Source organism: Halyomorpha halys, unplaced genomic scaffold, assembly GCF_000696795.3.
Source record: "Halyomorpha halys isolate HHAL.00 unplaced genomic scaffold, Hhal_1.1 Scaffold208.1, whole genome shotgun sequence".
NCBI classification, from domain to species: Eukaryota; Metazoa; Arthropoda; class Insecta; order Hemiptera; family Pentatomidae; genus Halyomorpha; species Halyomorpha halys.
Genome location: NW_027109100.1, coordinates 1,282,619 through 1,294,067, shown reverse-complemented (window position 1 = coordinate 1,294,067; position 11,449 = coordinate 1,282,619). Strand labels below are relative to the sequence as shown.

Genomic DNA, 11,449 nt, shown 5'->3' with positions numbered 1-11,449 from the left:
GAAGACCTGAAACTCAGGTCGAAACGTCGGCATAAAATAAATAAATATGATTTTGTTTATTTATGTTGTTCTTTGCTGACCGCACCCCCCGACAAACTTCTCTAATCATTAATCTACAGTCAACTATCTACATTTCATTATTAATTTTATTAATTCATTTAAAAATTTAGATTTCCAACAATCAATATTAATTTATTTCTTTGCCTTATGAGGGATACAAATTTTGTGAGAATTTTTCTTGTTTTTGAAAGAAATAATATTATTTGTATTTAATAGATGAGAGTTATTAAAAAACTTTTAAATTATGTTTCTATCCAGAAATGAAAGAGAAGACAATAGGTTAAAGAGTGCGTTTGATCTCATTGGGATGGCTTATAGTGGTGAAGAGGTTAAAAGTGGATCGGTGATATTTAGAAAAAGGAATATCAGATGGCAAAATAGGGCTCTCAACTTCAGGCACAGGTTTGACTGTTTTAGGAAATCTGCTTTTGGAAATGATATGGTAAATATTTTCATGCATAATCTAATCTGCTATTAGAGGACAATTTTGTAAATAATTTTGATGAGAGTTGTTTAACGTTTTTTAGCCTTATAATGGTTAATGCTAAATGAGGAAATTCATTGACAATTATTAGAAAGTAGTCAAAATGAAATGTTTCAGAAATATTAATAACAACTATCAAAATTAAGTATACCCTCCTATAAAAATTAGTTATTCATTTTTTCTCAAACACCAGCTATTTATTGTAAAAAAAAAAACCTGGAGTATATGGACCAAAACAACCAACCTCAAGCTGCAGTCAACCAAACTTTAGCAGCAGGCAATACATCTCCGGAGGAGATTCAGCCACTATCAGAAGTCTCTTTAGCGCAATTTCATGCCACGACGCTAAAATGGATTAAGGTCCGTACAGCAACTGCCCAGGACCTGAGGAAGGCGGTGTCAGACCTAGAAAAATTCACCGGAGAATTAAATAATTTTATAAAAGGGGGCGATCGCCTAATGGGGCGAATAGAAACGAAGATGTCAGAGGATCTACTGGACAGTGAGGATGCAAAAGCGCTGAAACCAGTGGTAGTCTGCCGAGTAAAAAGAAGTATCCTATCAGATTCAGGCGGATGAAGAGACCCCTGGAGGGTCATCAGAGACAAGCGCTAGGGAGGTGGAGGCCCAAATAGACGTAAAAGAGCAGGGGTCGTACCCGGATAGAATATCAAAGGCCAAGAAACATCTCTAACCCTTCTAGAAGGAGAGAGCACAGAGATGTTAAGAGAGAAAGAACTAATAACTAGGAAAAGAGCGTCCCAAGCGAGATCTAGAAACAGTGGTCGGCGGGAGGACTGCAAGTGTCATGGTTGCGGGAAGGTTCGGCATCTAGTGGCGCATTGCCCGCGAACTAGATGCTTTGAATGTGGGGCAGAGGGACAGTGTCCCTATATGTGTCGGCGGAGAGACCAGAATCAGCCTGAACCCATAGTGATAAACCCACAGAGATTACGGAGGAGGAAAATCTCATGAAGGACAAATGGATCCGCCAGTGAAGCCACGGAATTGTCCGAAACCTCGGAGACAGAAAATGAAGCAGGATACTCAATTCGAAACCTCGGAGACAGAAAATGAAGCAGGAGACTCTGTCCGAAACCTCGGAGACAGAAAATGAAGCAGGAGACTCCGTCCGAAACCTCGGAGACAGAAAATGAAGCAGGATACTCAATTCGAAACCTCGGAGACAGAAAATGAAGCAGGAGACTCTGTCCGAAACCTCGGAGACAGAAATTGAACCAGGAGACTGTCCGAAACCTCAGAGACAGAAAATGTAGCAGGAGACTAGGCGAGAGAGCGATCAGCAAGAAAAGAGGAGGACTTGGAGATGAACTGGAGAAACTGCTAGAAGACGAGGAGTGTGCCCACAGAGGGGCGACCGCATGTTGGCAAATCATCATGTGAGTAGAGAGCACGGCAGTTTGCCTATTATTCAAGCGAAGAGAAGAGTAAGCTGGATGTGGGGCAGAGGGACAGTGTCCCTATATGTGGCGGCGGAGAGAGCAGAATCAGCCTGAACCCATAGAGATAAACCCACAGAGATTACGGAGGAGGAAAATATCATGAAGGACAAATGGATCCGCGAGTGAAGCCACGGAATTGTCCGAAACCTCGGAGACAGAAAATGAACCAGGAGACTTGATCAATTCGAAACCTCGGAGACAGAAAATGAAGCAGGATACTCAATCTGTCCGAAACCTCGGAGACAGAAATTGAAGCAGGAGACTCGGCCCGAAACCTCAGATACAGAAAATGAAGCAGGAGACTAGGCGAGAGAGCGATCAGCAAGAAAAGAGGAGGACTTGGAGATGAACTGGAGAAACTGCTAGAAGACGAGGAGAGTTTTGAGGAGTGTGCTCACAGAGGGGCAACGGCATGTTGGCGAATCATCATGTGAGTAGAGAGCATGGCAGTTTGCCTATTATTCAAGCGAAGAGAAGAGTAAGCTGTCTGGTGGATACTGGGAGCTCAAATACAATCGTCTGTTGAGAGGTCCTTGAGAGATTGAATAATCGAGAGAGGGAACTACAGGTCAGAGTGTGTAATTGTCAGTTTATCACTCTGGGTGTGCCCTGCAGCATTGAAGGGGAAATAGAAATGGAATTGAGTAACTGTGGGCTAAGGGAGATAAGGTAACCGTCCATGTAATGGGAAAAATGCCCTGAGACTACCAGATAATCATTGGTTGTAATCTTTTGGAAAAGGTGGGAGCAAAGATAAACAATAGTGGGGGTCAGTGGGATATTAGAATTGAAGGGAAGAGGTGGTCTGACAGCTGTCAGAAACTCGTGGATGGCGGTAAAGCGAGAGTGGGCGTGATTATCCAGAGTGAGAATTGGAAAGAGGCAATATTCAACAAATTTGATGATATTTTTTTCTAAGAAGGTAAAGTACTAGAAGCTACAGGAAGAACGGTGCATGAAATCACATTGAAGGAGGATAGGGTGACGTACGTGAAGGAGAGGCGATACCCCCAGGCACTTCAAAAACACATTAGGGAAGAAATAGAAAGTTTACGGAAGCAAGGGGTAATTGTGGACAGCACATCGCCCTATAACAGTCCATTATTGGCAGTACACAAGAAGAGTGCTCCAGGCGAAAATGGTTAAAAGTACCGGTTAGTAATAGATTATCATAAATTCAATGAGAATACGGTCGATGAAAAATACCCTATCCCGAGATTTGAAGATATTCTCGATAGATTAGGTAGTGTGAAGATTTTTAACACATTGGATCTAAAGGCGGGCTACCACCAAATTAAAATGCACCCTAGAGATCAACACAAAACTACATTTACTTTTGAAAGAGACCACTATGAATTCACCATAATGCCATTTGGTCTGAAAACGCACCTGTAACATTCCAGAGACTTATGGACAAATTCTTGTGGGGATTGGACAAAGCAGTTTGTCAGGTTTATATGGACGACCTACTAGTAGTGTTCAGCAAATCAGAGTGTCCAAGCGAAACACTTGAAGAGCGTGTTCTTTTGAATGAGAGAGTTCAGCCTCAAGCTTTCCCGAGAAAAGTCAGTACTAGAGCAAGAACAGATCAATTCTTTGGGGCATAACATCTCTCAGGAAAGGTGTGAGACTGGACGTCCAGAAGGATGGAGGTACCAACAGACGTGAAGGGGATTTGGCAATTATTAGGAGCATTAAATTACTATCGGAGGTTTGTTCTGGATATGGCAGAGTACCTTGTGCTCCTCAGTAATTTGTTAAAGAAAGGAAGCAAGATAACAGTGACACCAAACACGACACATAACATCTGGAAATACCAGTTCTTACATTTCCTGAGTTCGAGAAATAGTTTACGCTCACAACGGGCGTAAGTGAATATGCTCTAGGTGGTGTTGGCACAGGAGACTGAAGAGAGAGAGCATCCTGTAGCCTATGCCAGTCGGCGTCCCACAGAAGCGGAAGCCAGATACAGCGCCTTAGAATGGGAACTTCTAGGAATCGTATGGGCAGTGGAGCATTTCCGGCCTATGTGTTTAGAAGGCGTTTTAGGGTCCACAGTGATCATAGACCTTTGCAGTGGGTTGAGAAATCGAAAGAGTCATCCGCGCATAACACCAGATGGAAGGAGATCCTCGACCAGTATATTATGGAAATCACATACAAGCCTGGTAAAGACATTGTTGTTGCAGACTGGCTCTCAAGGGCAATAATGGTCAATGAGGTTGAGGATAATCAGGGAAAAACATATGGACATGCTAGACAGTTCTTGAGAGAGTGGACCCCGGAAGAATAACAAGAACCAGGCACAGAAAAATAGGAAAACAGAGGAGAGACATCTGAAGATGAAGACTCAACTATAGAAAGACCTGCCAAGATGGAAGAAATTGATGAAATCATTAATAATGAACATCGCCAAATCATTTGGAAAACCAAAACCTCGGGACTACTGAAGATGGCGCATGGAAAATACGGCAGCAGTAATATTGTGACTATATGTTCCCAGCCTAGTCTGAGGGAGAATCAGACCTGCAGAGTACTATAGGATGCCTCGAAGGCCAGACAAACCCATCATCTATACATAGGAAATGCAGTGCTGTGGGATAAAATTCAGCATCTTTGGCATACGGAAAAGATTGGGGTCGACCAGTTGTCTATATGATGTACGATGATGGCAGAAATTCTCTGTGGCGCGGAACGCCAAAAGGAGGTGACACTCGCGTATCACTAGAAGACCAACCATAGAGGGCTGAATGAAATCCTACAGGGGTTGCACCGTCAATATTTCTGGATGGGTATGAACCGCACAATTCAAGAAACCATCAGTAGTTGTGATGTATGCCTGACTGCGAAATAGACACCCATCTCAGGCGATCCAGGAGGAGACGCCTACTGCAGAAGCACCACTTAGTGATTTTCAAGCAGATTCGTTTACTTGAAAGGAATACAAGTGGGTCACAGTGATTGACATATTTAGCAAACAAGCTATAGCGTACCCAGTGAAAGAGAGGTCAGCAGAAGCGGTGTTAAGAGCCCTACACACATGTTTCAGTTTTACAGTAGGGTACACTAGGTGTTATGAAAAATTTTCTTGGGCAACAAAACTGGCACTATGTATCATAAATTTGCAAAAAAATGTATACATGATTGAAGAAAATAGAGTTAGTTAATTTTTGATTTTAGCATGCAAAAAAAAAAAACACAGATCAACTAAAATTATCAAATTAAATTTTTGGTTATAGATCTGTATAATCAGATAGTTGTCAGTTTTTTATTAATAGCTATATAAATTATTTTCCATAGGATAATTATTAAATCTTTTTAGTTTACTTTAATCATTCTATAATGTATTGTATACTTTTGATAAAAAAAAGTTTAATGTTCATACAATTGTAAATTAAGGGAGATCCAGCTTATTCCTCTAGTTTAAATTGTTTTTATTTTTAATCAGAAAAAAGAAGACCAATCACAAGATCCTGAAGTTTGGCATTTAGCGGGTTCAGGAGATATTAAGTCAGATTTTTCTGAAAAAGATGACAGTTCAAATAGTGAATTTTTTTCTGCTTCTGAAGAAGGAGAAATTAGTAAAAAGGAAAGAAGGAAAAGAAAAAAGAAACGAAAAGGCTTGCCTAAAGAGGTGTTAGAAAATGAAAAACTATTAAAATATTGGTACAAAAGATATCGTCTCTTTAGTAGATTTGATGAAGGAATCAAACTTGATGAAGGTTTGTTCTGTTATTATTTTAAAGCTAATTTATATTCCTTAAAAATGTACTTTTATATTTCTGTTTCCATTTTCCATCAGTAGCTTTATCGTATTTTAAAATATATTCATTAATTGTTATATATTTTTTGGTTATATTCCTCATGAAGAAAGTTGGTACTCAGTCACTCCAGAGAAAGTGTCCAGTCATACAGCAGAGAGGTGTTGTTGTGATGTCATGATTGATGCTTGCTGTGGGGCTGGAGGGAACACCATTCAGTTTGCTTTTACCTGTGAAAGAGGTACTTAGTCTTTCTATAAAATAGTAATGATAAAGAATTTATAATATGTCGTTTTCTATTATATAGTATTTATATTTGATAACAGATTGATTATTAAACTGTGTCTTGTCCTACTTGAACTGGACAGGGCTAAGTTAATAAAACAAATAGCCTTATATAGTCTGTCCTGGCCTGTGTTTCAACATATTTTGTATTAAAAGTACTAAGATGAACTTGTATCTTCAGCTAAAAGAGTCACATTATTTTTGGCTCGTTAACTAGCAATTTGAATTATTCTTGATGACAGTTTATATTTGCTTTATTGGTTTACTTTACTATCTATACATTGTTATTTATATTCACTTTATGTTTTTTTATTTACTTTATATTTATATATTGTTATATATATGAACTGCTCTCTCACCAGTTTACTTGGCTATGAGTTGTGGCAGAAAAGTAATTTCTCGCAATAAATCAAAAGTGACTTACCTCTTTATTTTCAACAGATATGACAATTTGTTCTTGTAAATTTGGATTCACTCATTAAAAATCATTAATCTTTATTTTAACTATAACATTATAAGTGTTACTTACCTTTATTCAACTATTGTAAAATGTAAATAATGTGAACCACTATTCTGAACACTTGCTGCAATCATGATCGTAACCTACCTTAAAGTTATTTTAGGTAACCTGGATAACATAGTTAAATTGAACTGTACTAAAAAAACAGGCTGTTCAGGCCACATTTATTCCATGAACCCAATTCTATAAATTCCAAACTCGCTGTATTTCAACAGTGTAAGAAACTCTAAGTGAGCTGTTGCTAGTAGAGGTAATTCCTTACTACTGCAGTATAACCTCTTTGGATTAGAGATAACAGTTTGATGGTGATCTTAGCTAGTTTGGTGTGTTTTGTTTTTCTTACGTAGTGTATCAGTTGTTATTTTACTTCCTTTCACATTAACAGTTTTGTGTCTATCGGAAACATAGTGTCTATTTTATCTAATATATCAAACAGTGTTATGAAACATTTATTGACAGTTACAAGTGCACAATTAACTATTTATAAATACAACAGTGCTTATCTTACCTTGTTACAGTAAATCCTTTATTTCAATTTATCATTCATCTGTTTTCACCCTCTACCAAACGCAATAGTTAATTCCTCAATTAATTATCCGAAGAACTCAGCTTATTCTGTTCATAGTGTAAGGGTGTCCCTAGGACAACCAGGCTGTGGGCCCAACAAAGGCCATTAGAGTACTGGAGTTATACTGTTACTCTTCAACTTTAAACTTACAATAAAGTCAGTTTCCACATTTTTTTCCCTTCCCATAGTTGTTTGAAAGAATTAAATTACATACAAGGAAGGCTTTAACTAATAAATTATAATATCATTTTATTTTGATAAATAGCAAAGGTAACTAATTAATTTATTTTAATGTTTTAGTAATTGCGATTGACATTGACCCTCAGAAGATACAACTTGCAAGGCATAATGCTAAGGTTTATGGTGTTGAAGATCGGATAGAATTTATTGTAGGTGACTTCATGAAACTTGCACCTACGTTAAAAGCTGATGTTGTGTTCCTGTCGCCACCTTGGGGTGGTCCCGATTATGCTTCCCACCCAATGTATACTCTTGACAGGATAATGCATCCGATAGGCGGAGAAGCTCTTTATGCTTCTGCAGTTAGCATCACACCTAATGTTGCTATGTATCTCCCGAGGAATGTCAATGCAGATGAGGTCAGTATTGGTTTAATCAAATTACTTTTAGTTTTCAGTTTTAATCAATAAGAATAAGTTTACTATCATTGTAAACCAGATTCTATTAATGTTAGCAGGAGTGGCTAAGCACATTCTTTGTACGATATGGTACCACTGCTAAATCTTTGCAGCTGTAAAGCAAGTAAATACATAATATAGGTGAGTAAAATTAAAAAGAAGACAGGCAACAAAAACATAAACATCAATAGTTCTCATCAAGCAATTCTTAAATTATCATCTTTCCTAACAAAAATTTATGACAATTATCATAAATATAAATAAAAAGAAGTTCAGAAATAAGATATATCAAATTTAAACATAAAATAAACAAGTGACCATCCAAGAAATTAGACATTTCCTTCTTTCTTATAGTTCTCAGGACATCCACTAGGAGCACCGATTATAGTCAGGATTCTTCACAAGTACTTTTTATTATTTTAATTTTTTTTTTTACAAACAGAAATATTATACAGTGAAACTTGTATGTAATAGACAACTTGGGGAAAGATAATTTTGTCCATTAAGAAGGGGTGAATATAAAAGAACACAAAAATGATATAATAGAATTATTTTCAAATACATATACCTTAAGCTGTCATAGATCGTCAGCCAAAAAAAAGAAATAACAGTACAATTTTTATATAACTAAGAATAAATTAGATGCATCATTTTCATGTCGTTTTGAAGAATTTTATATGATTTTTTCTGACATCAAAAAACCTTCCAAGAACGATGTTATGATTTATTTTCATTGATATAAAGATTTTTTTATTTAGCTCCTACTACTTCTGAAAAGATCTTCACATTAGCAAAAATGATGCTCAAAATTCTGTGCAAAAATATTGGGTTAATTTTTTGTGTTAAATATTAAATGGCTGTGGACCTCTTACACTACACAAATATTTCAGTGTCAATTAAACTTGCGAAAGGTTGGCACTTCGCATTGTACTCAATCATAGCTGCCTACCTGGGCCCTGTTTCATAATGAAAGCTAATAGTATTGGTTCATAATACAAGTATAGAAACAACGTGATAATAACAGCAATAATTATTTTTTTCATACTCGGGATGACTATTAGTGATATTACAGGAGTTAAAAAGTACTCAAGTACAAGTTAGTATTATTCAAGTCAGTGTAATTGCATTAAGTTTAATTGACAAGACTAATAGTATTAGTTTGTACTTTATTATGAAACAGGGCCCTGGAGTTTGCAAGTATTATAATAGTTGCATAGTGTTCAGCGTTAATTGAGACTTTTAATAATACAGTGAAGTCTCATATACGAAACTCACTTATACAAAACATTCAGTTATGCGAAGAATTTCTCAATCTCCTGCAAAAACCTGTGTATGTAATTATCCATTTATATGAAACTTAGTTATACGAAACATTCAGTTTGGACCCTCTTTATGTACATATTAGTAAATTTTATTCAGTTCTACGATTTTTTTTTTCTTCTGTGGAAAGACAAAGGATGAAAAATACCGTGAAAAACGAAACAGTAAACAACTTTTTTCCACGAATAACATCCGGTCCCAATGACTCTTTATGTTTACATTCTACTCCCTACTTTCGATTCAAAATAAAAATTGTCAGTCCCTCGTTAATGCCTGAAGTGAATTTGTGTGAAAAACAGAAAAACCTCAAAAAAATTTTAAAAGAAGTTGATGACAATCCGAATGTAACGAAAACTGAAATCAGTTTTTCAGTTTCTCCAAAATAAATGGCTCTCAAATTTAAATCTGAAATTGTGAGTTTGTAGATACATATTCTATGACATCTGTTCGTTATGAGTGAAAGATGTTGACAGGCAACATCTAACAAAATTAGTGTCTGCATACAGAGTGGATGGGTCCCGTAATAGAGTTCAATTGTATTTTGTTGGTTGGGACCTGAATAAAAATTCTGTTAAGAGGGTTTTACATTATAGAGATGTTTCACTGTACATGAATAATAAATATAAATTGTAAGAAAGTAATGTATGTTTTTATAATTGATTCTAGTTGTTGAAGTTAGCTGGGCATGGCTCAAGTGTTGAATTAGAACAAAACTTTCTTGGAAAAAAACTGATTGCTGTGACCGCATACTTTGGAGAACTGATTGGATCATATCATATGGATGCCGAATAATATATCATGATTCAATAGTGCAGTGGAGAAACAATAGAAACACTGGTTTTTTTACTAAGTGCTATCTATGACTTTCTAAAATTGGAATGTATAATTTTTATTCTTTAAATTTTTAGAAATTAATATAGTTTGACTGTAAATATTCTCTTTGATTTGTTTTTTATACATCAGTTTGTATAGTATAGTAAACTTTTACTGATTGTAAAAAAGTTCTTAATTCCTAAAAAAATTTTAATTACTTCTACTAATATAATTTTAAAGTTTTAAAATATTTCAGAATTTACTCATTGTTAATTGTTTTAGTTAAAAGAAATTTCTCATGTAATGAAGATAATTATTTTATCTTGGAATGGTTAATATTTTACATAACTGTGACAAACAGTCAGCCTGAAAGAAAAATAGTCTCGCTCACAGTTTTGAAAATTGTGAAAAATCTTTCAATGCATTTGTTATTGGTAATACAAGGATCTAATATGAGTACAAGAATAAATGTGATTATTTTTTTCCTTCTTTTTTTTTTTTTTTTCAAAATAATCAAAGTATTGAATCATTACATTTTAACCAGGCATTATCAGATTTAATGATTTTGAGATTTAATTAGACTTAAATAATAAAAGAAGGGATACTAATTTACAAAATAATCATTTCCAAAATAATGATTATTTGATGAAATAATCTTAATCAAATAACAAGTATTTATTTCTTGACATAATCATTCATTGCAATAAAGCAGTATATTTCTGAAAAAATTATCTGACAATGTGAATTTCACTATTTTCTTATTTTTGAAAATGTAAAATAATTATTCCTAAAATAAAAAGGGTATTCATGATGTTGTGTTAAATGTAAAAAGTTTTAACATTCTAAATGATAAAAGTACAAGATTATGAGCAGCCTAATTTAAAGTATATTTTATATGTTAATTAGAGAGGACCTCCTTGAAGATTTTCTGGGCTACTTGTTTTGTAACCATGTAGTCTTTAGGAGATAATAAATTCCCTGACAGCTTCGGCACATTATCTTTCCTCCTCCTCACTGGTTTCCTCTCCGTCTTTTTTTATTAATTTATTTTATTTTACCCATCACTTGATTAGAGTATAAAAACAACAAACACAAACCAAACAAGAACTAGGAGCAACTAACCTATCAAAAGAACAACAGATAAAATAGTTTGGAGCTCAGCTGGTCTGTTGCATGACGTCATTCTCCTTTTAGCAGAGTTATCGACAAATTCTCAATTATATTAAATGTTAAGTTGTTTTAACATGCTAGAAGAAGGAAATTTTTCTCCACTAAGGATCATGAATACCTCAAATGTTTAAAATCCATGAATACTGGAGATACACTACCTTACACAATAGTCTACAAACATTACAACAGCTGTAGAAGCCACTACCATGGTCATGATAGTATTGTCATACTAGATTTGACGTGATAGTTGGGGATTACATGTAGTAGTAGTAGGGAAGCTTTATGACAGTTGCCATCTTGACAATCTAAAATGAACTTAAATTAACTTCTTGTCAAAATTATAAATTCACAAAAAAATTAATAAATA

General features: G+C 35.3%; 1 protein-coding gene across 2 annotated transcripts in view; it reads left to right on the top strand.

Moving 5' to 3' along the window:
* Positions 1–10,401, top strand: part of Tgs1 (Trimethylguanosine synthase 1) — a 28,498-nt gene extending 18,097 nt beyond the window's left edge. The window contains exons 6-11 of one of the 2 annotated variants that reach the window (XM_014418786.3): positions 319–502; positions 5,456–5,729; positions 5,878–6,009; positions 7,442–7,740; positions 7,820–7,920; positions 9,766–9,900. In XM_014418786.3, coding sequence (XP_014274272.1) covers positions 319–502; positions 5,456–5,729; positions 5,878–6,009; positions 7,442–7,740; positions 7,820–7,882 — 952 coding nt within the window. In that variant the 3' untranslated portion in view covers positions 7,883–7,920; positions 9,766–9,900. Of the gene's footprint in view, positions 1–318; positions 503–5,455; positions 5,730–5,877; positions 6,010–7,441; positions 7,741–7,819; positions 7,921–9,765 lie in introns of both variants that reach the window. The other variant, XM_014418785.2, reaches the window with a different exon arrangement.
* Positions 10,402–11,449: the final 1,048 nt, after the last annotated feature.